General features: G+C 43.0%; 1 protein-coding gene across 4 annotated transcripts in view; it reads left to right on the top strand.

Annotated features, from left to right (window-relative positions):
- The window catches only part of XPO7 (exportin 7), a 90,694-nt gene extending 74,204 nt beyond the window's left edge, over positions 1 to 16,490 (top strand). For all 4 annotated transcript variants that reach the window (XM_082729305.1, XM_082729303.1, XM_082729304.1 and 1 more), the window contains exons 16-28: positions 548 to 628; positions 1,682 to 1,745; positions 2,233 to 2,341; positions 3,272 to 3,378; positions 5,719 to 5,807; positions 6,549 to 6,656; positions 9,061 to 9,143; positions 9,356 to 9,570; positions 10,058 to 10,196; positions 11,963 to 12,123; positions 12,993 to 13,091; positions 13,769 to 13,896; positions 14,898 to 16,490. In XM_082729305.1, coding sequence (XP_082585431.1) covers positions 548 to 628; positions 1,682 to 1,745; positions 2,233 to 2,341; positions 3,272 to 3,378; positions 5,719 to 5,807; positions 6,549 to 6,656; positions 9,061 to 9,143; positions 9,356 to 9,570; positions 10,058 to 10,196; positions 11,963 to 12,123; positions 12,993 to 13,091; positions 13,769 to 13,896; positions 14,898 to 14,991 — 1,477 coding nt within the window. In that variant the 3' untranslated portion in view covers positions 14,992 to 16,490. The remainder of the gene's footprint in view (positions 1 to 547; positions 629 to 1,681; positions 1,746 to 2,232; positions 2,342 to 3,271; positions 3,379 to 5,718; positions 5,808 to 6,548; positions 6,657 to 9,060; positions 9,144 to 9,355; positions 9,571 to 10,057; positions 10,197 to 11,962; positions 12,124 to 12,992; positions 13,092 to 13,768; positions 13,897 to 14,897) is intronic.
- Positions 16,491 to 18,688: the final 2,198 nt, after the last annotated feature.

The following is an 18,688-nucleotide window of genomic DNA, read 5'->3' as shown; positions in this document are numbered from 1 at the left end:
GCACACACTAGGAGCCAAATATTTTACCCAGGGCTGTGTGCAAAGTGACATTTTGCCCCCTTCCAGCCATCCCAATCCTAAACACTCATCCATGAGCTGGTTAATAATTTAAGATGCACAAAACAAAGGGGGTCTAAAGGACTCTGCCAGCCAAGAACCCGGAAGCAAGGGCTACTAGAATTCTGCAGCTGACAGTGGATGGTGCAGGTGCAGAATTGCATACGTCTGCATGTTATCACTGCCGCAGAAATCTCTTACCCTTGCTGCAGAAATCAGCCCTGGAGTGCCCCAGAATTCCAAGGGCCTGGGTATGGGCCAGTGTAGCTTTGGAACCAAGTAGTGAAGATTATCTGAAGGATAATTTTTCTAGTCAACCAAATGTAAGTACGGAGATTTTATACCCATTTTTTGTGGTTGTGATGTCTGTGAATTGGTGATGCAGATGTGTGGTGACTCTTGATGGATGATTTTCTTCTTCTCCCAGCCCTCAAGGAAACCAGGCAAATCAAAAGTATCTCCTGCTTTTTTTTTTCTTTTTGTCCTCCAGCATCACCAACCTGAAGTACTGGGGCCGCTGTGAACCGATCACTTCTAAGACACTACAGCTTCTCAATGACCTCTCCATTGGATATCCTTTTTCCAAGCTGGCTTCTCTGCACAGCAGGAACTGTGGCTTGCCACATTCTTAGAAATCATGGCCTCCTGCTCTTTACACTTTCATTTAGTTTTTATGTGTGCTCAGGTATCCTGCATTCTCCTACAGAATCGAGGAATAATTCCAGATGCCAAATGTGAGCCACCCCACGACAGTTTCTACAGATTTCTCCCTGGTTATCTCTAAGATCCAGCAGATCAGTATACACTCCGTAGCCAATATTTTTGCATCCTCCCAGATGCAGAGTCCATCTTGATTATTTGTCAGCCTTTTGGTAGAAGCCACCTGATTACAAGCTCTGCAGTAAAAGAAGTGGCTGCACTCCTTCTTGACTTGGACTAAGTCTGCCATAAAGTTTGAATTGCTGAGACAGACTTCCACCAGCAGGGGTCTGCAAGAGACTAAACCCTACAAAAATGAGTTACTTTGGGGTGCCTGGGTGGCTCAGTGCCTTCGGCTCAGGTCATGATCTCAGGGTCCTGGGATCGAGCCCTGCATCGGGCTCTCTACTCAGTGGGGAGCCTGCTTCCCTCTCTCTCTCTCTCTGCCTGCCTCTCTGCTTAAAAAAAAAGGAAAAAAAAAAATGAGTTACTCTTTTCTCAGTCATCCCAAAGATTGTACATAGCTAGTACCATTCTAAAATGCAGAGGACAAAACTTGATTCACCACACACAGTGGGTGCCTGAGGCAGGGATTTGGTGCTTAATTCCCTGTTAGAAGCACTAGTGAGAGAAGCTACCCTAGAATATTCATGATTCTTGGGGGAAACTGCTGGGTTTTATCTCTTTTCTTACAGATGGGAGTTTGGAATGGGTATTCTGTCATTGATCAGTTAAATACCACTTAGAAGAGAACACATCTTTTTTGGCAGGTGTCATATTCAAGTGTTTAAGGAAAATAAGAGAATCTGGGTATGGAAGTCAAAGGCAGGAAAGAAACTGCTTACTTTATCCTAGAAAGCTGCATTCTGCATTAGAGATGCCTTATTTGCACACACTTTCCTTGACCTTCTCTCTTTGTCTTCACGTACAGCAGTGTAAGGAAACTGGTGAAGCTTAGTGCGGTACAGTTCATGCTGAACAATCACACGGTGAGTGCTTCGCTCCTCCCAGCTCTCCTCTCCTGCCAGCCACACGTGCTTCCTCCACAGCCATACACAGGAGATGTTCTCAGTTGAGGCCCACAGTGCCTCCCCAGCCAGAGACTGCTTCCTGACTCCCTTCACACCGCCAGATCACACTCCACGGACATCTGAGTGGCTCCCTGAGAGCGGGGTGATCGGGGTTACGATGACACTGCCTACAACTATTCATGCAAAGATAAATTAGTTGTAGACAATAACTCATACTCTTAAGAATGACAAGATAGTGAAGTGTGTAAACTTGGCGATTCATAGACCTGTACCCCCGGGGATAAAAATACATTATATGTTTATAAAAAATTAAAAAGATAAAATTAAAAAAAAAAAAAGAATGACAAGATAGCCATTAGCTTGAAAAGGCTCAGTAACTCTGAAATTCCTGGCTTGCCTGTGCCCATGCTTTACCTTTTTAACTTGTCTTCTTTTCTTTGAATAGAGCGAGCACTTTTCGTTTCTGGGCATTAACAATCAGTCCAATCTGACAGACATGCGGTGTCGGACTACGTTCTACACAGCACTTGGGCGCCTCCTCATGGTGGATTTAGGTACTGCAGTAAACCCTAGAGGCTTGGCAGCAGTCTGGCGCGGTGTCAATTCTTACTTGAGCACAGAAAACTAGATGTGGGGGAGGTCTTTCCTGTTGTTTCAACAGTAACAGAACTCTCTGAAATAAGTCTGGTTTCACCAAGAACACATCATGCTATCATGCTCCCTGTAACTGGAAGAGAAGAACAGTATGTGCCAGAAGTTTCCTCTGATGTGCAGTGGGTTTAAAACCTATTCATATTTCTTCTCTGAAAGTTAGGAGAATTTAGAGTCCTAAATGCACCTTGTTGGCCAGGTAAACCCTCCACCCCAAATGAAGGCACAATCCACCTAAGACCATCAACAGAATCTTCCTTTCACTAGCACTTGTGAACCCACAGGGCTGAAGAAACTTGCTAGCTCTGCTGTGATACTAGCAGTTTTGGGTCAACTAATGACTGAGACTTAGTGCTGCCATCCTCATTTTGAGCTATTTAAGTTTCATCCTACCACATAACATTACAAAACCTTCTTGCTTTATGGAAGATGGGTGAAAAGAGAAGCATGAAGAGAGCCTCCACAAGCACCCGATTCAAGTATGAGTCTCATCAGGTTCTCATACACCAGACTCAGTCCTTTCTTAGCTGACTGTTAGCTCTCACTTAAGGAGAAGTAGATAAAAATGTAGTATCTTATACACATCTAAATCTCTGGGTTTGTGGCTTGGTGTCGAAAAACATGCAATGGATGATTTCTGCCTTCTTCTAGATTAAAAATGATCTATTTACATTTCATTTTGAAATTACTAATAATACCCATGGGGTATATGGTAAAGGGGCCTACTTGAGTTATCCTTGGGTCTGTTCGCCTGTCATACTATCTTATCTTCCTTGCATACACAGCTTTGTATTTTTTATACTGGAGTCACAGACTAGTTGTTTCCCTGGCAGGAGAGGATGAAGATCAGTACGAGCAGTTCATGCTCCCACTCACAGGAGCATTTGAGGCTGTGGCCCAGATGTTTAGCACTAACAGTTTCAACGAGCAAGAGGCAAAGGTGAGTCCTTCACCCACTGGTTGACCAGCTTCTGCTTTCCGGCAACCCCTGACAGAGACTAGATTAGCTAGCACTGAAGAAAATAATGTTCATCCATACATTTTCCACTGATTTCACTTTGTATATAATCTCTTGGACTCCTGGGGTTTTGAGATGGAAGAACCAGTAGATGAAAATCTAAAGTCTCTTATTTTTATGCTAAAATGTGTAAATGTGTTCTCTAAGCCGCACTTAGGATTTTTTGGTCTACATTTTCAAATGTAATAACGTGGTTATTTCTAACGTAAAGTTATTGTATGTTTTCCTATTACCTTTTTAATCTCTGTTGTATCTTCCGTATTGTGTTCCCCTTTCATTTTTAATACTGCTTATTAGTGCTTTCTTTTGTTCTAGATCAGTCCTGCCAGAGATGTATTTTTTAGTCTTTGCAAAAATAATAGTTGGGTTTTTTTGTTTGTTTGTTTGTTTTTTTTTTGCTTTGTTTAACCTCTTGTATCTGTATTTTCTATTTCATTTTTTTCTTGGGGTTTCTCCATTGTTGTTCTTTTTCAGCCCTCCTTTCCTAATGTAAGCGTTTAAAACTGTAACTGTCTCTCTAGGCCTCTAGGTATATCATTCCACATGTTGGTTTTGGATGTTGGTTTTTTTTTAATTGTTAAAAAAAACATGTAACGTAAAATTTACTAGCTTAACCATTTTTAGTTATACGGTTGAATAGTATTAAGTATGTTAATGTTGTTATGCTCTAAGCCTCCGGTTTTTATATGTAACATTTTCATTATCATTCAGTTCTTTGTATTATTTAATTTCCATTCAGATCTCTTCTTAAATGAGAGGAGTCATTTAGAAGGCTTTGTGAATTTCCATGTATGTGGAATTTTAAAGTTATCTTTAGTTATTGATTTTGGCTTTCAGAATGATTATTTCTTGATTTTGGTCTCCCCATCTTCACACACACCTGTTCTCCTTATCTATGTAGGTCTCTGCAACAAAACCAGAAGACACTAGGCTATTAGTATTTGTAGGACTTTTCTCGCAGTGTTCATAATGACACTGAGGCTGAATTACAGTCACCTAATAGCCAGGACTATGGTCCCAAAAATGCCAGGCTTTACCTAATATTCTAAAATTCTGTTTTCATCTTTAGAAAGGCTCTCAGTTTTCTGTCTCCAAATCATCAGGGAAGTCAGAGAGCAACACTACTTTGTCCAGCTCTCTCTCCTCTTTATACCAGTGTCTTGAGATAGGCGCCATTCAAAGCTGTTAGTGTGGAGCGCAGCGGTAACTTGAGCTTGAGTACCAGCGGGTTCCAGGGATAACTGAGGGGGATCAGTGAATAGCCACCCTTTCCCCCATCACTTTAGTTCCATACAAAGCAAGTAAAATTTATGAAAAGAACTATTTTGACCATGAGCTATAAGCATGATCCATGTCTTTGTTACACTTCATGTAATAAGTCTCTAGAGTGACCATGTCTTAGATTTGAAAATAGTTTATGTATTAGTTTAGGAATAGAACTTCGCTTAAAACAGGCTGTTATGTTAGCAGAAGTGCAGTCATTTTTGACCAATGAATCAGGGCATCCATATGTGCCATGTCCTTGAGCCTAGTGATGACTTAGTTTTTCAAGGCAGTTTAATTGCTGTTCAGGGCCCATAAGACAAGTAAAAGTTCTACTGAGAAAAAGCATTGGATTTGGAGTCTTGATGGTATGAATCTTAACCCTGGCCCTCTTGCCACCTAGCCTCGTAATGCTGGTCATGATATCTGACCTCTTAGGTTGCAGTATCTTCTGTAAAAGTGTCCTTTACAGCTCCAGGGTTGACAGTCTTATTTCCAGGCACCCCAGCCAGAGGGGCAGGTAACTTGTAGGCTTCTTTGTCCTCCTCCCAGCAGGGTCTGCAGTTGATTTCCTGTGGCACTAGAGCCTTTGTAATTAGTTGTGGGACCAACCTTTAGGATATATATTCCTTCTCCCCCTTCTTGTGTAAACGTTTTGGCCATTTCTTCTTTTTTTCTAACTCTTCTTGAATCGAGCTTTTTTGCTTTTCCATTTTTTACATAATGAATTATCACATTAGTGTCTTAAAACTTTATCAACCTGTTTTTGCTGTGATGGACCAGGAATCACTGCTTTTTTTGTACATAACAAGCTTCCAAAACTAATTTTCCAAGTGAAAAAGATTGCATCGTAGTGTGGAAGAGATCAGTTCAGAATATCTGGGAAGGAGTATTTGTTGAGTGGTGGAAGAATTTGATTACACATTGGTGAAATCCCCACCAAGTGGTTATAGGTTTGGTTTTTCTTCTATTTTAATATATTTTTGCCTTCTACTACAGCGAACTCTGGTTGGCCTCGTAAGAGACCTGAGAGGGATAGCTTTCGCCTTCAATGCCAAGACCAGCTTCATGATGCTGTTTGAGTGGATGTATCCTAATACAGACCAGGAAGGCCTGCCACTGAAAGCCCTAACTGGAGTGCGGATGGGTGGTGGAGTCATCAGGAAAGGGAGAGGGAGGGGGAGGATGAAGGAGGCAACGAAGGCGAAGGGTTTCCCCAAAGACCTGCCCTGTGTCTTGTTAGCTGCCATTTCACAGTGGCTTAATGGCAGAGGGCTGCCTGCTTGGGTCAGACAGACAGGCAAACGAATGAGGTTGTTTCCCACGTTCTGTTCTGGGTCCCAGGTATAAATGCCTGTGGAACTGCTGCACATGAAGTTTGCTACAGTCAGGAGAAAGAGACATTTCAATCTGCCAAAAAAAGATAGCTTTCCTAGGAATGAGAAAGTCTGACCTTGAATTCATAACCTTGAACAAATCCTTTCAAAGCTGAGTGCCTCTGTTTCTCCAATAGTTATATAACAGAAATAGCTTATTTCCTATCATGTCACAGAAGGGAAAAGAAGATAAATTAACAATGTGAGACACATTATGCTCTTTGGGACCAAGTCATTATGTAAATGGCAGTGCATTATTAGATGCTTGTTACAATTTCAGGAGCATACAGTCACTGTAGCACCTTTCGGTGAAAAAGACTACAAGATTAGCAAGCAGGAGACAGGCAGGTGGAGACTTTCATTGGACAGTTTGTGCTGAACCAGCGCAGAGAGATTACTTTCAGTTCGATACCTTTCTGGATTTAGAATTCTTCCTTAGCTTTTCACTTACAGATACCCATCCTACATGCCAATTCTCCAGCGGGCAATTGAGTTATGGTACCATGATCCAGCCTGTACCACTCCTGTTCTCAAGCTGATGGCTGAATTAGTTCATAACAGGTAAGCCGGATGAAGATTTTCAAAAAATACAACTGCCCTTTGATCTGAGAAGATTCTGGAACAAGAGATTTTATCTCGTGTTTGGGCAGACTGTAGAAGATAGTAAGATTCACTGCTTTCAGAATTTGAAAAACGTCTCTAAAAGTTAATGTGTATATGTTTTTGTTTGTTTGGAAGAAGGGTGTTCCAGCCGCACAAAGTCATAGCTGCTTCAGGAAGTAAGTCACTTTGTTAAGAGTCTTAAGATAACCCATTTTTACGAGAGGTGAATCTGGCAACCTATACTCCAATTTCCCCGCCCATATATAAAAGTTGACATTTAGTAAAGGTGTCATGTCCACCACATTTCAAAGTTCACATTTCAAAAAAGACAATTGAGAGTGAGGCCAGACGTATATGAATAATCCATTTTTAAGAAAGGTGTCTGTTTGGCAAAGTACAGCTGGATGGGTAATGATTTACTTAAGAAGAAAGTAAGGCAGACTTCCAAAATACCAAATCTTAAATTTGCCCAAGAATTTAGGGATGGAAGAAGAGAAAAATCCACCCCCTTGACTTCACTAGAATTGCGGGACCGTGTATCTGCCCCTCATGGCACTCCTGAGAGAAAAAAAAATTTTTTTTTTTTTTTAAGATTTTATTTATTTGTTTGACAGACAGAAATCACAGGTAGGCAGAGAGGCAGGCAGAGAGAGGAGGAATCAGGCTCCCCGTGGAGCAGAGAGCCCAATGTGGGGCTCGATGTGGGGCTTGATCCCAGGACCCTGGGATCATGATCCGAGCTGAAGGCAGAGGCTTTAACTCACTGAGCCACCCACCCAGGCGCCCCGAGAGAATTTTTTTTTTTTAATTTGATAGAGATCACAAGTAGGCAGAGAGAGGAAGGGAAGCAGGTTCCCTGTTGAGCAGAGAGCCTGATGCAGGTCTTGATCCTAGAAAGCCTGAGATCATGACCTGAGCTGAAGGCAGAGGCTTTAACCCACTGAGCCACCCAGGCACCCTGAGAGGATTAATTTTTAAAACTACTTTAGTGAGGGAGTAGGTAATAATCAAAGAGCCTAGAGCCTCTACTCTCTGCCAGCCACTTTCCTAGCTGTTGTGCCAGACAAAACCCCCTCCCCTCTTAGATGTTACGTTCTGGGAGAACAAATAGTAAAACAAGCATGGAAAATCATTTCAAATAGTGATAAGTGCTGTGAAGAAAAAAGTTAATAAAATAGAGGAATTGAAGGTGAGGGGGGTCAGAGAAGCAACCTGTCAGAGAAGGTGATATTTAAGCTGGGATCTGAACGACAAAAGAGACTCTGATAGCCCTGCAAAAATAAGGAGAAAGAGCATTCTAAACTGTGAAAATAACTACAAAAGACCACCGTCCATTCTAGAGGAGCCTACAGCTGAAAACAGCTACAAAAGCCCTCAGACGGGATGAGCTCCCTGGGACTGGAGACAGGAAAATGCACTGGTTGGAGCACAGTGGATGTGGGAGGCCATAGGAAGGGAGGAGTCAAAGGCAGGTGGGAGCCCAGCCCTGTGGTGACTTAGTACAGCAGCAGTGAGGAAGGCACACATGTTCTTGTGCCAGCGGGAAGCTGCCAAAGAGTCTGAGGCACGGAATCACAGGGATCTTGTTGACAGTACTGAAAGATACCCCTCTCTCACGTGAGGAAGGAAACTCTAGAGGGGCAAGTAGTGGAAGCAGAAGAACCTAGAGGAATTGGATAGATTCGGGGCATGTTATGTAGTGCTAGACCTTGATGGATCCAACGTGGGGAGGAAAGGAAAGAAGGGTCAAGGAGGATTCCTGAGTTTGAGGCTTTAACCAACTACAGTCAGTAAAAGTCCCAACTAGCAGCTCATTAAAAGGTGGCACAAAGCAAAGAGGGGCTCTGGTTCAGTGGACAGTCAGGAACCCAGAGCCCAAGTTGTTTAAAACACTTGTCTCACCCATTTTCTCTAGTAGCAGCACCAGTCCCTTCACCTCTTTCCTTTTTATCAAGGGGTAACAGTGCTTGTACCCTCCCTTGGTTGCCACTGAAGCTATAAAGGTAAAGGCAGGTTAATGTCTAAAGGGCTGATTGAGTACTTCTAAGAAATGACTATTGCAGAAGCCATATTTTAACCAAAGTGGAGAATTTTAAGAGAGTAGTTTCATCTTCTGCCTCACTTCCATTTCTTCTAAATGTTTTCAGTTTGAGAAGCAGAACTTGAGTCTAGCATGTAAGTCTTCAAGATAGAAGCTCTGTCACTAACTAATACCTTTGACTTGGTTATTCTGCATTAGGATAGGTAATCTGCACATCTTAGTGCAAAAAGAATCACCCAGGGTACTCAGATGAGAGCCTAAGTACTGCAGTCTTCCAGCAGCATACCTCTGACTTTCTCTGCCTCTGCGTTCTCTGCTCAGATCCCAGCGACTACAATTTGATGTCTCTTCCCCCAATGGCATCTTACTCTTCAGAGAAACCAGCAAGATGATAACAATGTATGGTACGTGCTTTAGAGGAGGATAACCCCGGGAGGGAATTCCAGCTCAGTCACCACACTGTATGCAGTGTAGGCAAGCCCTGGCACCAGCCAGGATGATATTATAAGGCCAGCTGGCACTGAGGGCCTCCCAGTAGGAGGGTTGAGCTGATGACCTAAACTATCAGTAATAATGTGGTTTTATACATGTATATGTCACATGTCTGTCTACTCAGGCAATCGCATCCTGACACTAGGAGAGGTCCCAAAGGATCAGGTCTATGCACTGAAGCTCAAGGGCATCTCCATCTGCTTCTCCATGCTGAAGGCAGCCCTTAGTGGGAGCTATGTCAATTTTGGAGTCTTCCGTCTCTATGGAGATGATGCCCTGGACAACGCTCTCCAGACCTTCATCAAGCTGCTCCTCTCCATTCCCCACAGTGACCTCTTGGTAAGCACTAAGCTTTGCTGACAAGATCTGAGCCCCTCATCGTATTCAGGTGTTTTTTTGGGGGGTTTGGCTTTTTGGTTGTTTTGCCTGACACTGCAGTTGAATGTTTCTCTGGAGAACTATAAACTAACTCGAACTCGCTCTTTTGTCTTCCCATCTGAAGGGAACTGAGCTGTTTTATTTAAGATCTTGCTCCCTTTTGGGGTGCCCAGATGGCAGAGTCAGTTGAGCATCCAACCCTTGTTTTCAGCTCAGGCCCTGATCTCAGGGTCATGAGATCAAGCCCCATAGCAGGCTCTGCGCTCACCGGGGAGTCTGCTTGAGATTCTGTCTCCCACTCTTATTTTCATTTCTTCGAGGTACTAAATCCCTCTCGTGCTTTCTCTCTCAAATAAATAAATCTTAAAAAAAAAGAAAAAGAAAGTCTTGCTCCCTGCATATTGAGGTGCCCAGTGCCTAAGCAGATTTTTGTCCTCTTCTCCTACAGGACTATCCCAAGCTCAGCCAGTCTTACTATTCACTACTGGAAGTCCTGACCCAGGACCACATGAACTTTATTGCAAGCCTGGAACCTCACGTCATCATGTATATTCTCTCTTCCATTTCTGAAGGACTTACTGCACTTGGTGAGCACCTGGATTGGTTGCTTTTTACCTCTTAACAGAAAGAGAAGATTTTGCTCTGGTATCCAAAAGTATATGTTTGTATGACTCATGGATATATTCTCATCCAGAAATACTTACTGATCCTATCCTGAGGACCAAGCACTGTGCTAGGCACTAAGGATACAGTAATTATTAATAACCACAGCCCTTGTCCTTTAGGAGCTTTTTATTTCGTAGATTAAACAGGTCGATAAGTGCCTGTTTACTGCACTTATCTACTTCTGCACCACAGTGGGGCTGAGGAGGGAGTGCTGTGAGAGCTGTGAGGAAGAACACCTACGCTCCTGGTTTTGAGCAAGTGGGGTAAAACAAGGCTAGCCAAAAGCACTGATGAAAAACCATGGGCCAGAAAGCTGCACAGGCATTAGCAGGTTAGTGGGGAGGCTTCCTAGCAGGAGGAACAGCAAGTACTAGCATCTGCAGGCAAGAGAGAGTCCGGAAGGCCAGATAACTGACACACCGGTACAGAGGACCCACTGGTACAGGGGAGCCCAAGGGAGGTGGGCGGAACAAATCCGAAGACCAGGCAGGGGCCTTATACTGTGGAGGGAGGCTGTGGAAGGCACTCCCACAGGCAGTTGCATGGGTTTTTCCTCCTCCACCTGGCTCCTGCCAACCCTTTTGTCCTAGGCTACCTTCGACCAGTCTCAGTAGGTATGCACGTATTCAGAGAACAAAATACATTTTTTTTATTAAGCTGAGCAAAACAAATAGGAAGATTAAGTCAACTGTAAAAAATCACAATATATTGCAAGTGCACACAGAATGACTTTTGGATTAACTGCTGTGGTGAGTTACACCTCCGTGCCCCTGCTTTGACTGGCATTGACGTCCAGCACGGTGCAGACCCATACCTGGGACAGTACAGCCAAGGGCTCCAACCCTGCTCTGTTTTATAGCTTCTTGAAAATTGAGGGACCTCTGTGTAAACAGAAACAGAAGGGTTGACTCTTTTAAGGGCTCATCCCTTTGTCCTCTGGCTTGTGCCTCACCTCGTCAGAGCTCTGTCTGCAAGCTGTGCTGCGGTGTCCCCTTTGTAAAATGTGTAGATGAGTCTGCAGCTCCCCCACCCCTGCCAGGCCCGCCATGCTCCCTGCAGAATGCTTCATAGATAAAGGATAGGGTACCTCTAACAAACTCGAAATTTCAGGAGGCTGTATGAAGCTGGCTTTAATGGCCTCCCCCAGTAACTCGGACTTTTGGATTCTTATCACACCTTGTCCAGTTTTGAGCAGTGTGATCTGGAGGCAAGTCATATAACCTCTCCAAACTTTGGTTTATTTGTTAAAATGGAACAACTACCTCCCAGAGTTCTCAAGAGGATAAATTAGAGATAATATCTATAAAATCCTTAGCATAGTATCTGGCACAATAGAAGTACTTGCTGTATGTAAATTATTCGCTATTTTTTATGAAGCAGAAGACAGACATCTCCACCACATTGAGTCAGTAATGTCAATATTATTAATGCATGTTGTCTATTACCACATGCTCACTTTCAAACTTAGAATTGGACCTTGTTATATGATGAGGGTGAGAAGTTAACAGAAAGCACCCAAGCACAGGCCTTGTCTGAGCTGGGGACAGTTCCCTGTCTGCCGGGGTACTTCTACCTCTTCTACCTGTGCCTCTACTGGAGCTCAGCTAACTGCAGTCCCTTAGCTGCCCACGTCACCATCAGCAGCTCCATACCCCTGCTGAATTTACCTCTGCGCTCTTTATTCCAGACACCATGGTATGCACAGGCTGCTGCTCTTGTCTAGACCACATCGTGACATACCTCTTTAAGCAACTGTCACGGAGCACCAAAAAGAGGACGACACCCTTGAACCAGGAGAGTGACCGCTTTCTGCATATCATGCAGCAGCATCCAGAGATGATCCAGCAGGTAAGAAACGTGAGCATCAGGCGGCCGTGTGGGGGTCCTGCAGTGCAAGAACCTCTCTGAGAGAGGAAAGGGCAAGCAAAACGGGGAGTCCTATCTCACCAGCCTCATGCTGCCGAAAAATTGCAATGCCGAAAAATTATTCATGCCTTAAAATTGCAATGGATTTTGAGTTTGCTGTAATCATCAGATGTTTTAAAGATCTGGAAAAAAACAAGTTCTGAATTGCTTTTCCAAGTGTCACACCAACCCCTGAGCCTTGGACATGACCTCCTTCTACAACAATGGCCAGGCTCACCCGTTGCTGTAAATGGAACGTGAGTTAGCAGTTTCCAGTTGTAAAGCTTGTACTCCCATTTGCAGAATGGGAACAAGAATACAGGATAAAAGGAAATAACTGACCACACAGAGATCAAACCATATATTTGCCATTGCTTTATTTGTGTGAGGCATCTTTCTAGAAGTAAGATTTGCAAAAATATACTAGATAAAAATAGATAAGGAAATGGGATCATCATATTCCCAGGATATTACAAAGCTGTCTCCTCTGAGACAAGTACCTGGGAGCTGTAGTTAAAGGGATTTTGCCTACTCTGATCACTGTTTAACCCATCCCATTCCCCACAGAAATCAGGGTGAACATGGAAGATCCGTTTTTAAAGGAATTGCCAAACCATTTAAAGAACAGGACAGGAAATACCTTAGAAAATTTAAGTTGTAATAGATTATTAAAATAAAACTTCATAAACTATTTGCCTGGTTTACCCTAGACAGAAGAGGCCTTCAACCCAATGAACTCTTCTGTTTAGAATCTATAAGTCTGTCTCCTGTAGCTACACACTAGATCACTGCCTCAGATTCTGCATTTCCAGATGCTGTCCACGGTGCTGAACATCATCATCTTTGAAGACTGTAGGAACCAGTGGTCAATGTCACGGCCCCTACTTGGCTTGATACTACTTAATGAAAAGGTAAGAGAGCCAGCTCCGTGGTGCCCAGAGCCAGAAGCATGGGTAAACACATGTTTGGCTATCATTTTCCAGGGCACTGTGAGAAACATTATAGGTATAAACGCCCTACGATGGTGAAACAGAGGAGAAAACAGCCCATTTTCTGAGCATGTACTGTTCATGCCTTGAATGGCACATAATCACTGAACTGTTAGAAGTCAGCATGTGTAGCAATTCAGACAAAGGATGAGGAAGTGTTACCAGGAGAGAGTATACCTGGAGAGCAGACCACCAATGACCTAAATTCTAGTTCCTGCTCCACCACAAACATAAGGAAGTCTAGAGATTCCTGTAGAAGAACCTGGATCAGTGGCACCTGGCTGACTCAGCTGATAGAGCATGTGACTCTTGATCTCAGGGTTGTGGATTCAAGCCGCACTTTGGGTGTAAAATTACTAAAAATCCTTTAAAAGAAAAAAAAATAGACCCTGGATCAGATGACCCTTAGAGTGTTTACAAATTTAAAACTCTGATTTTTAAGTAAGATGAACATACATGGTCTTGGAAGTAGTTACAACCAAGGTACCCCATTTGGGTAGGTTATTCCATGTCTTGGAGAACATCCCTTCAGTCCTGCAGATGAGGGAGGTCTAATCCCTGTCTCCTCTCCTTACCCTTTCTCACTCTTTGCCCCATAGTATTTTTCTGACCTAAGGAATAGTATCGTGAACAGCCAACCACCAGAGAAGCAGCAGGCTATGCATCTGTGTTTTGAAAACCTGATGGAAGGGATCGAGCGAAATCTTCTTACGAAAAACAGAGACAGGTGAGTGTAGAGGCCCTTCCGATAAGTCCTAAGCAATTTCTCAAGTCATCGAACAGGGGAGACTCCTTGAGACTCATCTAGAGACCATCTCAAAGCAGTGCTGTCAGTAGAAAAGCAGGCCGTGTACTTACCTTTGAACCTTTTAGTAGCCACATTAGAAAGGGTAAAAAGAAATGGACAAAATTCATTTTATATACTGTATTTAACATATGCAGATAATATGTAATCCATATTTTTAAATTGAGAATTTTAACATTCTTTTTATTGTACTAAGTCTGCAAGTTCCTGTGTATTGTATACTTAACAAGGCATCTCAAGTCAGATGCTAAATATTCATTTGAAACACTTGATTTATATTAAGACTTCATAAAATGTACAGTTGACAAAGTAGATTCCCATATTCAGGTATACCAGACATACTTAGAAGTTGTCTGGTTGTCAACTGAATATCAGGCTTTTTTGAATCAATGTTTAAGTCTTATTTAATTTTAATTAATTAGAAAAATGGAATTTTACAATTAATTAAGGTACTGAACTGAATTTGAACTTACAGCTAATATGCATCAGTTCCTTGGTTGCACTGAGCACATTTCAAGGGCTCAGTGACCCTGTGGGTCGAGTGGCTACCATATTAGACAGCATAGCACTATACCACAGGTCTCCGGCGTAAAGCATTAAGTCAGCCTCATTCTCTTCATGCCCTCAATTTGGAAGGGTTACTTCCCACCTCTGTCAGATGCCTTTTGTTTTGCCATGAGCCCATGGTGGCCCTCAAAGCCCCAGATTTGACCAGATCTCAAGGTCTGCCACAGGGTCATCACGTTGAAAGGGTTGGAGAACTAGTCCAGCTTTCCTTAAGGTCTGAAGACTGAGGTTAACTGACCTTAGAAACAGATTCATACATTCTGCCTCTCAGTAGCTGCTTCTCTGCCAGAAATGTTTTAGGCTAAAACCTTTCCCCTCCACACTCCTCCCCCAACCTACATGCATCCCCTCTGCAGGTTCACCCAGAACCTGTCGGCATTCCGTCGAGAAGTCAACGACTCGATGAAGAATTCCACTTATGGCGTGAATAGCAATGATATGATGAGCTGACACCTTCTTGGACTCTACCTGTACAGAGCAGCGCCCCTTTGGTTTGGCCCAGAGGGGCAAAACAATTACAAGGGAGAGGGCCTGGCTGACCCTGGCTCCCTCCTCCAGGGGTGTGGGGAAAATGGCAAAGTCACCTGGCTACTTCCCCAGGGAATAGGGGTGTGAATGCACTCACTAGGGGGCAGGGCACTGCTGGTTCCTGGGGGGTTGGGTGGGAAGGGTGGTGGGAGGAGATAGAGACACAAATGTGTGAGACTCCAGCCCCTCCTCCTGGGGCCACCCCAGGGGGTGGGGGGGGATCCCCCAGTGTCCTGCCACAACCTGCCTTGTATAAACATGTACATTTTTTCATAACATTTTGAACAAGGTTTATATTGACTCAAGTTTAAAAACAAAAAGTGTGACTGAAAAATTTTTACAGAGTCTAGTGCACCAATGCTGATGTGAGGGGTTGTGTATGCGAGTGAGGAAAAAATGTGTATTCTGGTGGCCTGAAGCTTTACTGGACGAGGATGTGTGAACGTGCAGAGATATATTTAGTGACACAGTGTAGAGAGGCAAAAAAAAAAAAGTAAAAATTCCAAATGTATATTTTTTCTTATTGCCCTTTCCTTGCCCCCCAAATTATCACTTCCTGTTACTGTATTACCCTTGTTATTAGGAACTCTAAGCCATGTGGAGCACCATCCTTCCCCTTCAACCATAGATGCTGCCCTAGGTCCCATGGCCTCTTGCAGTGACAGCTAAAAGTGTTTGGTGTTCTTAGCTTCATCCTTTCTCCCACTTTGCTTATTCTCATCCTCAGACAGATGCCTCTTGCTTTTACAAGTCGGATGTAACTCTGTGATTTAGGGTTCTCAGTCTCTGTAAAGGTAGAGACCAGAGAGAAGGAATTGAGCCCTTTGCTCTCCTGGTGAGCGATTTGGAGGAGTCCACCAGAGGCCTAGCTGCGTGGCCGATAACTTTGAGTCTTCCCCAGCCCTTGAGGCAGTGTGTGTGGATGTGTGCGTGTGGATATTTATATACATACCCTGCACTCGTGAATGTATGAACTGGAGGGAGTTCCTGCAGTGGAGGGGTTCTTAATAACAAGGTCTGCCTAGCATGAAGTATTTAACAATCTCCCGCCCCCTTAAAAATATACATTTTTATAAAATGAAAACCATAATAAATGTTTTGAATATTAAAAAAAATTAACCTACAGAAGAAAATTAATGGAGAAAGCTATTTGCCTTGTACTTTTTCCACAATTGCTGCTGCTAGTTGTACGCATCTCTAGTTCAGCTCTTGCCCATGGGACACTCATCAATTAGGTTTTATCTTTATTTCTCTCCTCTGCCCCCCAAAACAAGCCTGTTAATTTTTTTTTTCCTTCTCCTCTGGCGACTGTGTGGTGAATCCTTTCTTGCGTGATCAGGTTGCGGATAGACTTGTAAGGGTGTTTGCTGCATACAGTGTAAGCATTGTGACCGCCAATAAACTTCAATGGTTTCTACTGACCTGGCTTCAGCAATCAAGTCTAGTGTGTCTGTAGGGACATGTCTCACTCTAAACACACAGAGATGTTTGAAACATGCATTTGTAAGAGCCAGTGGATGACAGGTGCCTCTCACCCTTGCAAAATTAGCTTCTCATTCAATTAAGTCTGACTTCATTTCTTTTAAAAATACGATTGTTCTAATTGAGACAGATAGAGGTATAATGCTACTGTCCACAGCTATAAAGGTGAAGCCACGCTACCTTTTCTAGGTAATAACATGGCAGCCAGCAGAGAAGTAATAATTGCAGAAAGCCCAGTTTTGTGTTAATTTTTTTTTTTTTTTTTTTAAGATTTATTTAAGAGAGTGCACAGGCGAGCAGAGGGAGGCGCAGAAGGACAGGGAGAGAAGCAGTAGGGAGTAAACATGGGGCTCGATCCCAGGACCCAGAGATAATGAAATGAGCCAGAGTCAAGTCTGATGCTCAACTGACTGAGTCACCCAGGGACCCCTTTGTTAATTTTCTGACCTCCGCTCCTCTTATGTGGGCTTGGCCTCATTCAGTAGACCCTGACAAGTTCAAGGATAAGTTTTTTCCATATACTACTTTGCAGGCCTCATGGGCCAGAATTATCAAATGAAGAAAACTAGTTAATGAGGACTATTTCTCATCCCCATACTGTGTAGTATCTAGTTAGAAGAGAACTTAATTGCCAGGAACATTCTAACTGTACCTTGATGTGGATTTATATCCAATGAATCACAGGCTCTAGAGTGCTACTTAAAAAAAAAAGATTTATTCACCTTAGAGTGTGTGTGCAAGTAGAGGGAGGGGCAGAGGGAGAGAACCTTCCAGCTGACTCCCTGTTTGCACGCACATGAGATCACAACCTGAGCCAAAACCAAGAATCAATACTCAACTGACTGAGCTACCAAGGAGCCCTTAGGTGCCAGTCTTGCTCACCTTATCTAGATATCCTACTACCTTTGTTCACTGTTTCATTGTGGGGACTCTCTTGGTCCTAAGTTATTTTGAAGGCAAAAATTTGTCTTCTCATGGCCAGAAGGCATATAGAATTGAGTCATCTTGGCTAAATCGGCCTCTGAGCCTAAGAAAAATACAAAGTGTCAGTCTTCATTAATATGCAAAGCACTCCGGTCACATGCCCCAGTGACCTGAAATTGTAATTCTGTAGTAAATAAGATTTTAAAAAAAAACTTTCTCACACGTATTTGAAGAACCCCCCTGTCCCCCAACTATCTTGAGATGCTGCTTGATCAGCAAAACCCCAGACCACTCCTTTCCCTTCCACAAAAGCAATTTCAGAGGCAACAAATTCACCATAGATGGTGGCCTCCTTGGAGCAGCCGTGTGTGCAGTCCCGTCATGACAAACCGCAATAGTTAAAATCTACCATAACTACATCAGACTTTATAAACAATGTAGCTGTTCTTTTTTTTGACAAAAGAGGGGGCACCCAAAAAACAGCCAAGTAGGAAAACATTTTCTGGTCAATTTATCAGCAATTTAACATGATCCATCCTTTAAAAAGCTAGTTATCTTTAAACATTCATTTCCCCCAAGAAGTCATGTGGAGGTTTTATTCAGTTAAAACAAGAGTCAATTAGTTTCTAGGCTGTCCTGGGTACTGTGCTAATCAAATCAAGTTGTCTTTAGACAGTGTTCCCTGACACAGACTGTCTTATGTAGACAAGACACCTAAAGTCTTTGTGGCAGATTACTAAGTTGTATTATGCATGTACAGGGTTCTTTTGGGGGTTGGGTTTTGGTTTTTGGGTTTTGGTTTTTGGTTTGGTTCTGGTTTTTTGTTCTTGTTGACTGCCCAAATAAGGGTTCATCCCCACTAAAGTATAAATCAGACAGAGGAACAAAAATTTGGTCCTGAGTCAGTTTTTTACATTTTTAGATTTAAGACATAATGACTTTCACCCAGTTGTTAATTTTCTAATGACTAGTCACAACCTACTAAGAAATAAGAGTTTTATATTCTTCAAACATGAACTTATTCTTAAGAATTTGTGGGGATTTTTTCCTTCCAAGTAGAAAAATGTTCTAGCGCCTTATGAAATTTCAACCACTTGCAGACACAGACCACTTTCCAAAAATACTCATGGTCATGAGGTAACAGGAATTGAGTGTAGAGAGCCAAAGTACCTCTCTGTATCCTGTTTGCCCCCAGCCAGCACTTCCCTCACCC

This window comes from Mustela nivalis (assembly GCF_964662115.1).
Source record: "Mustela nivalis genome assembly, chromosome: 4".
In the NCBI taxonomy this organism is placed as follows: Eukaryota; Metazoa; Chordata; class Mammalia; order Carnivora; family Mustelidae; genus Mustela; species Mustela nivalis.
This window is presented reverse-complemented; position numbering and strand designations above follow the sequence as displayed.